Source organism: Hyalella azteca, unplaced genomic scaffold, assembly GCF_000764305.2.
Source record: "Hyalella azteca isolate HAZT.00-mixed unplaced genomic scaffold, Hazt_2.0.2 contig17353, whole genome shotgun sequence".
NCBI classification, from domain to species: Eukaryota; Metazoa; Arthropoda; class Malacostraca; order Amphipoda; family Hyalellidae; genus Hyalella; species Hyalella azteca.
In genome coordinates, this window is record NW_025947140.1 from 1 (window position 1) to 15,898 (window position 15,898).

At 35.5% G+C, this 15,898-nt stretch overlaps 1 protein-coding gene across 1 annotated transcript; it reads left to right on the top strand.

Moving 5' to 3' along the window:
- The first annotated feature begins 3,690 nt into the window (after positions 1-3,690).
- LOC108676174 lies at positions 3,691-5,495 on the top strand. The gene is made up of 3 exons (XM_018164223.2): positions 3,691-3,705; positions 4,181-4,394; positions 5,178-5,495. Exons 1-3 carry the CDS (start codon positions 3,691-3,693, stop codon positions 5,342-5,344), a joined length of 396 nt encoding a protein of 131 aa, XP_018019712.1. The 3' UTR covers positions 5,345-5,495.
- Positions 5,496-15,898: the final 10,403 nt, after the last annotated feature.

Below are 15,898 nucleotides of genomic sequence, written 5' to 3' on the forward strand. Positions count from 1 at the left end.
GGTGTTTTCGAATGTCTTCTTGGTGCGAGGTACAAAAAGATAAAAAAAAAAGAGTTGAACACTTTATGTTCTGAATTATGACAACCAATAGCTAATAATGCCACGGATAGCAGAAACTCTGTCGGAAATGAGAAATAAGTCTCATCCGGTATGTTATGATGCTGATAAAAAATGTCGACTAGAGAATATCGACAAATAAGCAATTAAAGTTTGAAATTTTCCGTAAGCCTGAAGCATTTTGAAGTACCTGATTGACCTGGCTTCTGAAGTGTTGGTCGATAAAAACCAATTGCCTAATACGACAATATTCAGACGATGTCATGATTTTTGCTTGAAATATTTTACAGAACACAGCCGTGTTTAAGCCAAAAGATTGGTACGCAGTTGTAGAAGAGACACGATGGGGTTGGTGCAAAGAAATTCAACTACGGGATTCTCTAAATCTTTTAGGACCTCTTCGTCTCCTAGTCATCAAACAAATAGACTTCCCTCATAATTAATTTCTGGCTATATCTTCTCATAGGCTACAAAGATTTCTTGGTGGCGTGTTATAGGCTAGCATCTGTATTGATCCGTTCCATGATATAAGCGTCATCAGCAGTGATTGGAAAGGTAGTTATGGGTGCTTCGTCGGCGATGCATTGGATTCACATTATTTGAAAAAATATGCGACGAATCGCGCGGTGCATTTCTGTCTCTGATGTCATAAAAATCTTGAATAAAGTATGTTCAATGGACTGAAAATTTGCCTTTAATTCTGTTTATCTGAACATCAAATCGGGCAAGGCACAATTACATCCAGTTTTGAACTGAAGTTTGGGTGGTGCTTTCAGCCCATCAGCAAGGTGTAAAAATGATTTTTAGATGTCATAATCGATGCAATGAAAACTTAAAAGGCACTATTGCTCAAATGATTTTGTTATATTGTTATATAGACTATAGCTACCATCCTCTTGTTCAGATTGATTGTTCACACGCATTGCTATGTACAATTAATTAATCCTGCAACAATACTACCATATTTAATTGAACCGCTGCAGCCTCTTCACCCACTCCTACAAATTGCCAGTTCTAAATTAACCCGTGAAGAGATGTGACTTGAATAAAATTGATTAAATCTCCTGGTAAAGCATTTCTTCACATCAGAAAACATTATTGTTTAAAATCGGGATTGTTCGATGTTTATCATTCTTAACACCACAAAAAAACGATTGAAAGAATATTAACCTCGAAGAGTACTAAACTTTACCGAAGTTTGGTTTACTTACTTTTTACTTACTTACTTTACTTACTCTTACTTACTTCACTTTTTCTCAGGTAATGTTAAACTTTTTGCGCATATTCTTCCTAACCTGGTTTTCCTCGTGACCGAGTACACAGTCTTTATGTTGCCCTGGCCTAAATGATCATTAAAGTTTCGTATTTGTTCATAATTCAGAGTTAATTGTTGAATGATTCGATAGGAGAGCAGAAATCAGGAGGGGCCAGAGTAGTAATTATCGGTGGAATAATATGAACATTCTGTTATGGATAAATAATACTATATCAGCTACATCATTTGCCTAAAGATTATTAACCTACGTTCGTACTATATATAATGTCCGTGCAAGCTTAAATCGATTTTTATAACTGATAATGAGCCAAGTTGTATGGGAACACCGAGTTCACTTTCAGTATCCTTCGATGACAAATGGTTTCCAAAAAAGTCTTTACACTGGAATTGTTCAAAATCTTGCACACAAGGTATGGAGGTATTTGATATTTTTCTCCAAAGAGGATGAGAGTTATTTACTAATTTTATCACGCAGAATGACTCCCGAACCGGCAGCACTTCTGCCGGTTTCTCAAAATAATTATTCCAGCAATTCCTTTAAATGGGTATTTTGAAACAAGGCACTATAGTTACCTCCCTTATAGTTATCATAACAATTGATATTACTTTGATTGGCAAAGACTCATTCTGCGTTCATTAAGTTTAATGACGAATAAATCTTTGCAATTATATACAATTTATGGTCTAGAGGACAATAAATCATCAAAAACTCGGGTTGACCAAGCTCGCAATCTCTGCAACTTGATATGGCATTTTCAGGTTCCTGCAACTTGACGCAGTGTCAAGTTGTACATGGTATAAATAAAAGACATGGTTATGGTCACGACTATGGTACTTATTGTACCGTTAGTGAGTATCAGGAAGGTAAAATAGAAGATACTACTATCAGTTATGGTTAAAGATATAGCAGCAGTTGTTACGTTTTCACAGTTCAACTTCAAGTTACATTGGATTGCAGGCTGTGACTTTAAAATTTCGTTTATCATCTGATCGAGGTCGTGCGGGCAACAGCGCGGGCTCGTGTGTGTTGTGCAGGTAACCGATCCGTTCTTTTATGATCGCGTTAAATATTATTATTATACAAATAAATTCTTTGCACAAATAATATTGATAGTTCCTTACACATATCAAGTCAAATACTATCAAACACTACCATTTTGTGGCAATTTAGCGCATTTTCTCATTTATGGAAAAAGGCAATACTCGGGAATATGCAGCATAGTTCTACATTAAATCATAGTTATATAATTCACAACATGATAACGCATCATGACACCATCAATTATAGATAACACATGCCAACCAAATGCAGGATCAAGTGCAACGCGCATGAACATAAATGTGTAATAAAAATGACTATCAACAAAATAATACGTTCAATACTTCTTTGTATACAAACATGTAATTGTGTTGTGGACATCTATCATCTCTGAATTGTAAATTTGTTGCACGAATGGATATTCAATCATTTTAAAATTCAATGGTGTAATTTTTATTGCATTCATTTATCCGTAGCCTGGCAAATGAACAACAGTTATGACAAGAAATAAAGAATATACAGACTTCTGTAGTCCATTTGCTACACTAAGTGCATTGCAGAGCGAAAATATATAATTTAATATGTACATTGTCGCAGCTTACATTTTTCGCGACTCAATTGAATATTTGAAGAGAATAAATGATCTACTAATGCTACTCCTTGTTGATGCAAACTCAGTTGGTTCAACTCGCAAATTTTCAAACATGTAGCTATTTATGAATTATTCTATGATCCATTACTAATTAATTTATTTCAGCATTCCAAATACATTTATATCAGTATATTGATACATGAAAAATTGATGATTAATTATTGAAAATACTTGCATTTCGACCCTACGTATATAGTTCAACGTAACCTTGATATCATTAGTAAGTGGTAGGGACGTAGCAGCCCCAGGCCACGCTGTGCTCAGCCTCCATATTCCGCCAGTAGGCAAGTCGTCGTCTCGGCCGAGGTCTCTGGGACTGATCATGCAGTGTACTTCTTTGATACCGTGTACTTCTTTGATACAATGTACTTCTTTGATACAGAGTACTTCTTTGATACAGAGTACTTCTTTGATACAGTGTTCTATTTTGATACAGTGTACTTCTTTGATACAGTGTTCTTTTTTGATACAGTGTACTTCTTTGATACAGTGTACTTTTTTGCGCCTGGGTACAGTAGAGGACCTTCGCAGTACATGCATGTTGGGGCCATTACGTTCTTGTGTTACGTATCAAAACATGTTCTCTAGCTGTTATTGGTATGCATAAAGTTGTCCTGGCAGAGTATGGCGAGATCTCAGAATATGATCTGTAAATGCTCAACCCATATGGGCATCGGCAGAGTAAGGTAGCAAAGACGTTCATTTTTTTCAGTATCCAGAATACTCTTTTGCCGTGCAAAAGTACGGAAGCCTTACCTTCAATTTTCTGAACATCTTTTACCCTATTATGCCCTACTAGAGTACCGGAGCGCCTGCAGTACATGTTTTCTTCTTCTTTCACCCTCTTGTTCCTAAGCAGGTTACTGAAGCACCGCAGTACACGTTCTCTTCATCTTTTTCCCCCTTTGTGCCCCGGTAGAGTATGGTAGCTCCGCAGTACATGTTCTCTTCATTCTTTTCTCTCTTGTGCCGTGCATGGCAAACTACAGTAGCACCGCAGTACATCTGTTATTCTTCTTTTACCCTCTTGTGCCCTCACAGAGTACAGTGGCACCGCAGTACATTTATTATTCTTCTTTTACCCTCTTATTCCCTGACAGAGTACGGTAGCACAGTACATGTTTCCTACATCCATTACCCTCTTGTGCCCTCACAGAGTACGGTAGCACCGCAGTACATTTTCTGGTACCACAACTCGCGCATGATCAACTACGACCAGGAGCGCGGTGGGGTGGTCGTTCACATGGAAACGGAGCCTCGCGTCATGTCGCGTCTCACCATCGCCGACGCCCGACCCTCAGACTCCGGCAACTACACATGCGACGCAGAAAACACAGAAGCTGCCAGTATCACTGTATACATCACTCAAGGTCAGAAATATGGTCATGTTTTTCTGGCCAATATGTGAGAATTTATTTTGCGTAATTTTGTCTCCATGATTGGCATAACTAAATTTATTTTACATTATTATTTGACGTAGCAAATTATTTGAATATTTTCGGTTCCAGATATAAGCTTTGAATTATTCACAAAATTTGAAAAAAATTGAATAATAGCAGCCTTTAATTTCTCAAGTTTCAATTGCGGTAGGCCCTCAATTTTGCTGCTCTAAATTGAACCAACTGCGGCCTCGCATTATGGAATGTCAGCGAGCGAACATTAAGGTCATTGAGTCGCATCCATTTTACGTAACCTCAGCACGAACACTACGGCCTGACAAGGTCAAGTGCAACGTCTCCGTCGTTATTGAATCAAAGAAAAAAATCTTATTGGCCAGCTAGATGGCCGTCTGTCACTCGGGAATTTCTGCAGTCGGCCAGCAAAGCCTGTTGTTTTCCAACTAGTTTGCGGTTCTTGATGGAATAGGAATTCATTTCTCCTTCCATTCCCCTTACAATTTAATTACAACAGGACGGAAGTGAGTCGCTATTGAAAGTTATTTCAGCCTGAGATAATAACTTCGAATTATGTAGTTTTCTTGTCTATTTTCTAATCTATTTTTAATCATTTTTCGTGTCAATTGAAGCATAAAAAGAGAATTATAGTTAAGTTGTCCATCTAAATTCAAGTGAAAAGAAGAATCATAGAACATAGGTCGCCTGAACAAAATTATAACCGAATTGAGATTATTACTTTATTTCTTTTTTTTTCAGGCAACAAAATTGCTGCGATTCAACCCAGGGACGTGAATCACAGCTCGCTCCTAAAGAGTTCAGCTGGAATAATTTTTGTAACCGCAATTTTCGAGCATTTGTTTCTCACCATTTTTATCTGCAGAAGTTTTATGAATATTCCAAGCTTGATACCTTTGCCTGATTAGATTGAACACGCTTCTATCACCAACTGCATTTATTAATTCCAGATGGCAGAGATTCTCGGTGAATAACCTAGATGTTTGATGGTAAATCATGTAAGATGTTATACTACAATTTCCAAATTTATAATTTCCGAAACTTTGCAAGGAAGTTTTGTGTTGTGAATATAATTCACTGTGCATTGTTCAATTTTCATTTTTCTAAAAATTTTTGCGCTGATGATTCCATGAAGCAAGACTATGAATATACAGAACGTAAACAAATATGTTAAATCTGTAAAGTATAAATTTTAATTTTTTCAAACTGAAATTGATTACATACAACCATAATGGTGATACAACCATAACCTAAATAACGGGCTTCAATCAAGCACTATTTTACTGAGAAATAAGTATTAGTTCTGTGAAAGTTCCACAAGTGAAACGAATGCACGAAAAAATTATTTGTGTCATTCTAACTTCTTTTTAGTTTTGATTTTGGTCTTTGTCTTTGTATGACAAGTTTTAACTTCTCTAAGTGTGAACTTTCAATGTCTTCTGTGACTTATACACCAGTTATACATAAGTAGCTTAAGATACGGTATAAATCGAGAAAAAATGTCTTCTATATGTGTGAATGGCTTATTGAAAATTATGAATATATTTCCATTTAAACTGTTTCGTTTTACTATCCAACAGCTACTGACTCTCGTTTTAAGAGATAATTAATATGACACGACGTATTTCCAATAGTCCTAATCGAAAGCTACTGCAAAGCCGTTATCGCATCACATTACTCGCCCGCTTCAGTTGATCAATGCACAATAATGCATTTTTTTCACAAATGAGAAAATGCGCTAAAACTCACACAGCGATTTGTGGCACTCAAAAGGCACCGCGGGAGCCGATATGCGATAGGCGTGATTATTACAGCGGCTCATTTATACGAACCACACTCGACCGACTGGCCAGGGTCAATAAACCCCGATTTACGGTTAAATTATTCAATAAAAGTTTGTAACTTTATAGCCCTCGTGACAGCATACCACACAAATGTGATTTGGATTAAACCCACTCTCGTAACTACATTGATTTATATAATGGATTCAATTTCGTTGCCCCATGGGAATGTACGTCAGATATGGATGACCTGGTCGAAAAAATTAATTGATAATGATTATTTTGATTAAAAAAGAATTCATATCACCATAATTCATAATCTAAAATCCACTATGCTTTACACTATATTTTTAGTTGTTAGGCAGGCCATATTGACACCTAGAATTAGGTATTTATAGTTGAACTTTTTCACACAAATTATGTCATTGTTATCTCATTTCCTTGTAGAATGAATCTGAGGAGTTACGTTAAGATTTATATTAACTTGACCGTAAATTAAAGAATTTATAATTATAACGTTAAATTTAATTGGGTCTATTGACTGTGCGACACCATAATTCAGTTGAAGGAATGCTCTAAAATTAGGACGACCTTATCCCTGCCAGTTTTACGAGGTCAGTTCGGAAAATTGGCCTCGCAACTTGGAAAATTAGCCATATTTATTGATTTTATAGCCCAAATGCGATATTTTATGTGCGATAAATGGCCAATAAAGCTCCCGGCTTTCCAAAGCTTATTCATTGGCAGCGTAGAAGAAAATTGCAGGCGATAGCCATTTTCATTTTACCTTTCCTTTTGCTTAAATGCCAGAGCATTGATTCACTGACGTGCATGAATGACTATAAAGCAAAAATTGATCAATTGAGATTGTAGCAAGATTGCGAATGAGCTGAAAACTTGACAGAAGAATTACACATGAGTGATCGTCATGGTATGATCTACTTTTAACACGTTTTTCTTAACTCAGCTTCGCGTTTGTTTGTGGATTTGTTTGTTGTTAACAATGACAACGAAAATTATCCCACTTCTGATTGCTCAAGAGATCTGAAATTCGGCATGCAGGCTATTTTCGCCTAACATTATCAGATACAATCATAAAAACTAGCAATTAAAGACCTAAATTAGCTTAATTGAGTAAAGTATAAATATATATATATATATATTAACATGGTTCGTACAATTACCGGACAAAATTAATTACAATTGCTAACATTACCGGACATCGGGTACAAAACCGGACAAAAATCGAGTCAGTGTGTTGTGTGCTTTTCGCTTTAATCATAAATCTGCTCGACACACGTTTTTTTGGGGCGAGCCATAATTTATTTTCTACTTTTTAGTCCACAAAAAAAACGTGGTTTTTAAAAAGTCTATTTAGTATTTTAAAGTAAAGTAAAGTATTTAAAGTAAAGTAAAGTACTTTTTTAAAGAATTTTATTTTATTATGTCATGTTTAGCTCATTTAATGATAAATTAAGCTGTTTTTAATGGTGGCTCAGATCTCCTATGCAGACGTCAAACTTATCGAAAAAAGTAATTATGAACAACTGAAAATATTAAGCATATTTTTCAAAAAATATATAAAAAGCTACGAAGTGTAATTCATATCATAATCCTCGCATTTCACGTATATGTTTATATCTTTATCTGCGCGATCCGCTGTATCAATACCGATCGCTTTAATTATCTTCCTCACAATTCAATGCATCAATACGTTCCTTTCTCTGACTGTTGCGATCAAGAGATTTAAGAAACCGATTTTCTTATTCTTTAGAGATCCTGGCCAACGCGTATTAGATAATGTTTGGCATCGTAATTTCATCAAATTAATCGCGTAAAATATTTACGTCGAAGTGGAGAAGGCGAAGAGCTTTTGTGGCTTCTCATTGCCAGAAGTTTTAAAAATGTGGTCCATTGGCCTTCAATTTATGTGAGGAACCGAGTACGTTTAGTCAGGAACGTTATCGTGCAGTTCCTTTGCACTCTTGATTATGTTTAAAATTTTTTAACTATTAATATGGAAGCTTTTTGTGAGTATTTGGTATAGAATTGTTAATGGATGTTTTAACTTGTACAAAGGAGTTTTATATCAATGGCACTTGCAGGGCAGTTTATTTTCGGCTTCATTGGTTTTTATTCATGGCATCCGGGAGTGTTCAACTGTTCATTCAAATGCTAAGTCTACTGGTAATAAAAATAAATTCTTAATATGGACACATGTGTTCCTAAATATTCATGCTCTGATTTATACACATAATTTTAACGAATTCTCGTGTCGTAACTACTGAACAGAAGAAGTTAAAAGGAAAGAAGGGTCCTTTCTCTTCTACGTACAACATGAATAACCGCTGCTATGCCAAAACTGAAGTGAAATCTTTTCATATCCAGGCAAATTGAATTCCTAAATGTCATCATGTTACAATCCCCCAAAGCTCTTTAAATAACGTTTTTATTTAAGCTCTTCAAATAACATTAATTTATTTATTAATTGCAGTCTATCATTTATGGCAAAAATATAAAAGAAATAATATTCCAACTGTTCTGATTAGCCGGACTATCATGCTGAACGATACATCCGAGTGTAATCTGATCTTTATTTCGGAGTGTAGCATCAAAGCTGTCTCAGCACTCATGCACGCGCATGCCTATCTCCGACCACCATGAAAAAATATTCCCGGTTCCTGCGTACTGATTCAATGCAATTAACTTTACTCGGAATGTTTATAGTTGTTTGTCTAAATTTGATGATGATTGTGACATCTTCTGGATTGTGTAGCAGGCATACATGTTAGATCCATACGACGTGAACGTTATAATAATATTTCGCCTATACTGATGTTGTAGCGGCCGTTATGCTGCCAGAAACATTATTTCCGTGAATTTTTGGCGATGCAGAGCAGTGGTTTAAATATATATTTTTGCCTGTCTGCTGTTCATTGAAGAAACATAGAGACGCAAACATTCTTCAACGTCGGGTAAAAAGCCATCAATGTACCCTGATAGCAAAGTTTGAATCCTAGTTTGTGTCATGATCATGATGTATGTATATGCAGATTGCTGCAACACGGGTGGCTTGCGTCATGATCGTTGATTATTTTATAAACATGAAAGATTTTTTCTATCAATATATTCGTATATTAGTTCCCTTTATGGACATTCTTCGCTTGCACAAAGAGTTATAGACCGATTGTGTACACTTACTGAGACACTGAATTTATTCCAAACTGTACATCGGCTCGGGTCCATGTACAGCACCGAAGTGTCAACGATTATTAATTTCCCTCAACATGGCAGCTACGAAGTAAATATATCCTGTCTTTAAAGTGACGGCAGGGGTGATGCAAATTATTTCTACCTGTAATGAGCTCTTAACTTTCATTAACATGAAACTCATTAGTGCCTCATTTTACTTAAGGCGATGTTGTTACTTGAAGTCAAAAGGCCTGCACTATTTACAGAGGCGACCTTAAATTTTACGTACGAGCGTAAAACGATACGAAAATACGCACAACGTAATTATGATAACATTATCGTAATTATGATAAAACGTACAACGCACGCACAACTTCCGTACTAACTTGACATTTTTAGCGCATTTCCTCATTTATGAAAAAATGCACTATTGTGCTCGCCATATTCGTCCGTCTGTCTGTCTGTCTGTCTGTCCGTCCGTCTGTCCGTCCGTCCGTGACCTGAAGTTTTCGTCGACGAGAAAATGTGCTCTCTGTCACTCACTGCAGTGAGTGCTGAGTTATATTTTTCTATAACTTTAGAAGTTTCTTGTTGAACTAAAATTATGCTATTAATGACATTTTTCTAATTTATCCTGTATTTTCAATAAAATTACAGCAGGGTGGTTTACAGTATTTACTTGTGAGTGGATATGTTTCGCCCATATTGCGTTGCAGCTGAACGACTCAGTGAATGAATCAGTGACTCAGTGACTCAGTGAATGACTAATCATTTTGAATATTGAAAAGCGCTTCATGAAAGTCATGAATGCTAATGAGCATTTCTTCTCATAAATAAAATTGTTTTTTCCAGGACAACTTAATTTTCTTGGGGAATGATTTTTTCGAAAAAAAAATTCATCCTCCTGCATTGCTTTCAAGGTAATATGTTTTGAAGAGGACAATTTTGCGGTTATCTTCTCGATTAATTAATTGCCCATTTAAAAGGGCTATCAAAAATGATAATTACTTCCTGAAGATTGTGATGTAATCAAGGCGCTACCAGTCCATTAAAAAGACATGAGCTTAATTACACATAAATATGCAATCAAGATAACAAGTGCTAATTTATCACGGTGGAGACTCAGTTTACTGAGAAACTCGTCAATTGGGGTATATAATGCATCTGCCTAATTGCTCGAACTATCAAAGAGTACGTAATTAGGCTTAATAGTATAAGGTTATACAGCTACGCTGCTGGTCTCACGATTTTGAACAGTAGAATGTTCCTGAAAACGAATTTATCTCCCGGCACTCTGGCATTCGTAGCCAGCACAGTATTCAATTCATGACTATAAGCAAGAACATTTAATTTATGACAATACCTTGATTCTGACGTACTTCCGGTTTTGCCAAATTGGCTAGATTCTCTCGTCTTCTACTAAAACCAATTATTTAATCATGTCTGAGCCTTTCGTCTGCTATATGAACAGATTTCAATTTACTAATTTATTAAGGCTTGATTCACACCCTACTGCCGGGCCCGTGCCAGGTATGGGCTCATATAACGGTCCCTGTCAGGTGCATTCACATGTTCGGTCCGGTCACGGGCCGTTCTCACATCAGTTCTTTTCTTATAGAGCGCCATGCCGGTCATCGGCAGCGTTGCTAACTGGTATATTTTAATACCAGATCTCACAAGTCCGATATGTTGGGATGATGTCCGATATGGATATTTTTGACCTGATATATCTCTTAAGATCTGGTATAGTCGGTTGTAATAATTAGCAACGCTGCAGTCACGTCACGGTCTAAATATATTTTGACTTGATCGTGGCTGGACTGTGCCTGGCATTACGGTTGCCTTGCACGGCGAGTGTGAATGCTTCTACAGAAATGCGTTAAAGAAATTTTATGTTGTGGTCAAATTTTCCATAAATGAGTTGAATGAGAATTTGAAACCGACCGCTGATATCGAACTGCTGCTGTTTTGGCGCTTGAATTTTCGAAGTAGAGGAACTAACTCAGTTTAAGAAGCATGAATAGTAAATTTCAATTCAACTCCACTATTTACAATTGCATTTGCACTCATGAATAAAGAAGACTCTATTTTGGTCACTTGCATATTGCTATAGTAAGTGAACAAATACGCACATACCACGTATCTCCTACGCGTGTAACTCTTTGTGTGCTGCGATAAAGGGAGGAAAAAATCATACACGTCGATTTTTTCAAGGTTGTATTCCGTAGACGATTTACATATAATTGCATTGTGCAGTATCACGCCCCTCAACTAGCGTAAGTAGAATATATTAATTAATTAACACTTTAGGGAGCCAAAGCCTAAAATCCAGATAAGTTTAAATTTGAATGGAACAATTATTTCTTCAAAACGTGATTATCACAAATTGATTTAAATTTGTGCTATTCCCTAACAACATGCGAACGACACAAAAACGTCCTAAACAATTGAAATTATGGAGTTATTGCTCTCTTTTACTATTATTCAACAATTTTAACAATTATTATGTAACCGGCGTGATGGTAACGAGCGGGTAAATTGCAGCTCGTCGGAGACAGAATATTATTTTAAATGCAAGCATTACGGCAGCGCCGTTGACACTTTTACGAAATCATACTTTTATGTTCGTGTTGACGACCAGGCGAATTTGTCCGTAAGATCAGCTGAAAGAGTTAATTAGTTACGGAAGTACAGGATTGAAGATTCCCTGGCTGCCACATCCCATTACACGTCTGTTAATTTCTACAAAAGAGAAAATAATAATATAACGTATTCTTGTTCAGCTAAAAATATTTTCAGCGTAATTTTTGCACTGCCGCAGCACCAGATTGGCGAATGTTTTCGGAATAATGATGTCCATTATATGTATCATTATAACGTAAAATATAACAAATAGGTTATTTGATAGTTATTATCTGAAACCTTCATTCAATGTTTTATTTCTGGCAGGAGTTCGCGCTAGTGTTTTGCTGCAGCGAAATCATTATGGTGAAAAATATCATGAATTTGCACTTCGTAATTAAACTTTTATTCATAATAAAACCTCTTTCTTATAGGAAGCTAGAGTACGAGCTTGATGAAGTCTGGAAGGAAATGCCGACATCTCATGATATTCAGATAGGATTGAGTTTAGCAGAGAAATTGTATGAACCTCATAGAATCAATATCAAGATTCAGGATTGAGGGTTGCCGTTCTTACACTTGGTCTGAGCTCACAATTTCTTGCCGCCCATCTCTGTCGTGTGTCGATTGCTATTTGATTGGATGTACTCGCTGGGGATTCACCGGTGACGAAAAAAATTGCGTCATCTATGTCGGTTCAAAAAATGAAACGTGGGAAGTTATCAACAAATAATATGTGAATGGTTTGCGTGGTGATAAGTGTTGACGATGAAGGTTTTGAAAGAGTTTACCAGAACGTCCTCTGTTTAATGAATAAAAGTTAGAAACAAGAAGATTGTTAGAGTCCTACAAAAATTTACCGTAATTACTTTTGAGTAAACTTATATTTCTGATCTGATCTTATATTTTAAGATCTGATGAGTTTTGACTTAATTAATTAATTCAAATTAATAATTTGAAATAAAAATTTAATCCGATAATATAAATTGAAAATTAAATTTTATAATTTGAATTAAAAATTTTAAAGAATAATTTGAATTGAAAACTACATTTCAACAACTACAACTATAAAATTTAATAATTGGAAATAAAAATTAAATTTAATAATTAAAACAAATGATGAAGAAAAAATTCGTAAAAAATAATAAATTATGACTAATGTTACAGCTAATAAGTTTAATTTTTTAATGTGTTAGTTTTCTGCACGCAGGTCCTAATTGTTCAAAAAATCTTTTGATTCAGCTGAGATGTTTAAATGTAAGCGTATATCTCTAAAGTAATGATCTTAAAATTCAATGGAAAATCATATTGTGCTATCGCGGTATATAAACAAACACGCGATATACGCTCGATGCATTGATTATTAAAGTGAAAATTGCCAACTCAACTACATATTAGAATTATTCGGATTCCATAGGTTTTAAATGCGATTATTTGTAATTTGTTTTTAATGATATAATAGATAATAACCAAAATAATATTGATAATAATATTGATATTGATATAATAAAAACTGAAAGAAAAAGTTCCGCTTGAAACTGTTTTCTGGGCAATTAATCTTTGTATTCCCGACAAAAATAAAGGCAAAAAATATAACTCAGTACACACTGCAGTGAGTGACAGAGAGCGCATTTTCTCGTCGACGAAAACTTGAGGTCACGGACGGACGGACGGATGGAAATGCGGTGATAACCGCACTATACTGAGGGTGATGAAAGAAAAGATTTATTATGCTTGTTCAACATTTCCGGCTCACCAATCATCGCGCTTGTTAATGAAGTTGAAACTCTTGGAGCCAATAAAAGTAGTTTTTTTCAGGTGATGGAAAGTATTCTTCCTGAATATTAACATTGATTTACAAATTATATTATTGGTACCTACGTATCGTAAAAATTGGCTGCAGAAAGAAAAATTATAAAATGTATGTTTTGTTTTTGAATAGGTCTTTTTACTTATATTCATAATTGTGTATTTACAACTCCCTCTTTGAAATTTGTATCTACTTTATTTAACCTCATCAATAAATGAATTTTCTACGAATATATAAATCTAAAAAGTGTCTTAAATTCAACACCGAGAAATGAAAAATATAAATCCAAATGTATACAGTAATTTATTCCAATACAAAATTTTTTTTTCAGTCTAACTCTACATATACATGGACAGAAAGATTGCTTGAATATAAGTTGAGAAGTGAACACATAATAATGTACTGGATAGCCCATTATTTTCCAAAAATAAAAAGAAACTGTGAACATGAAGTCATAATAAACATTTTAAGTTTCTTAGCGTTTAATTAATGGCATAACGATCAAAGTGCAAACTCATTTCAGCCTGAATGACTCAACTGAAGCAGCTTGAGAACACAGTTGCTCGTTCTCTGCTGCTTATAAGCAGTCTGAGCATCTCATTCTGAGTCGCGATCAAAGTTCACGACTGAAATTCGGATCAGTAGTTCGAGGATGAAACCTTCGCTGATCTACATAGTCAAATTTGGCTAAGCTAATGATAAAATTTTGAAATCGAGTTTCGAGGAATTCGTTATTTTCTGCATTGTTGAATCTCAAAGTAAAAGAGTGAAAATTAATTTGTTACATTCAAATTTTTGGATCATGCGGGATTTGAAATGATCGCTATTGCTCTTAATAACATGCAATTCCATGTGATATGAAGTCGCTCCAAGAAGCTGCTATGTCTCATTTCAACAGCAGAATAATTTAATATTGGCCAAAAAATAACGATCTTCGCTGCAAGGCTTCAAAAAGTTCATATTAAACCGCACCACAGCGGGCGAAATTTAGAGAGCCTGTTCGAATAATCAAATTTCGCGTCCATTTACTGAATTTTAAAAATAATACACGATACTACAACTGTTTTTTATGTATATTCACTCGTATTCCATTATTTTTCTTGCACTCAAACTATTTAATTATATGCGACATTTAAGATGGCTGATAATGTCATCAAAATTTCACAAGTCTCTCTTACTCGTTGAATGCGATTATTATAACTTTCGTAAAAAAACGGGAAAGCATTAAACTTTCGCTACTGATAATAAAAAAAAATAACTCAGTACTCACAGCAGTGAGTGACAGAGAGCGCCTTTTCTCGTCGACGAAAACCTGAGGTCACGGACGGACGGACAGACGGACAGACAAACAGACAGACAGACAGCCGGACATGGCGAGCACAATAGTTCATTTTTTCATAAATGAGAAAATGCGCTAAAAATAGTCAAGAACTATCCCATTACAATGATACTTGTGAAAAAAACACAATGAGACAGAGTTGTGATTGATTAAATCATCTCTCAAGGGAAATCTGGAGGGAAAAAATCAAAACAAATTCCTAATATTTTCAGAAACTGTTTTAGGAACTGACAACTTACATATATTTTTTTCTGGTAAAAAAGCAATGGGTACATCAAGCAAGCTTTCTGTAGGCTTTTATAAGGTTTGAGCATTGACTTTTTTGACAAAACTGAGTAAACACAAATTACATCTAAATCATAAGGAGTACTGAATCACCAACAGATTATTAGGCAACTCTCTATAAACCCCTTTAAACTTTGTTCCATTTGAGGAAAATTTTCAGCTTGTCTGTTTATCAGGTGACACGTGTTCTTCAATTGTCCTAAGAGGCGTGGAAATTAGAGCGTCATGAACGTTAATGAACAGCGACTATACCATTCTTACCTATATTATAAGGTAATATTTGTCTACTTCTCCACTAACTCGCTGAACTCCTGTACGGATATACTCCTTACTGACCACGGGAGTGTACTCCACTTCTCCATTATCCCGCTCACTTCCTGCACGCGGATATACTCCTTATATACTGACCATGGGAGTGTACTCCACTTCTCCA

Bases quoted from the DNA above. Each gene is read 5' to 3' on its own strand.
- LOC108676174 (XM_018164223.2), top strand. The intron at 4,395-5,177 runs GTCAGAAATATG...TTTTTTTTTCAG, and splicing joins CACTGTATACATCACTCAAG to GCAACAAAATTGCTGCGATT.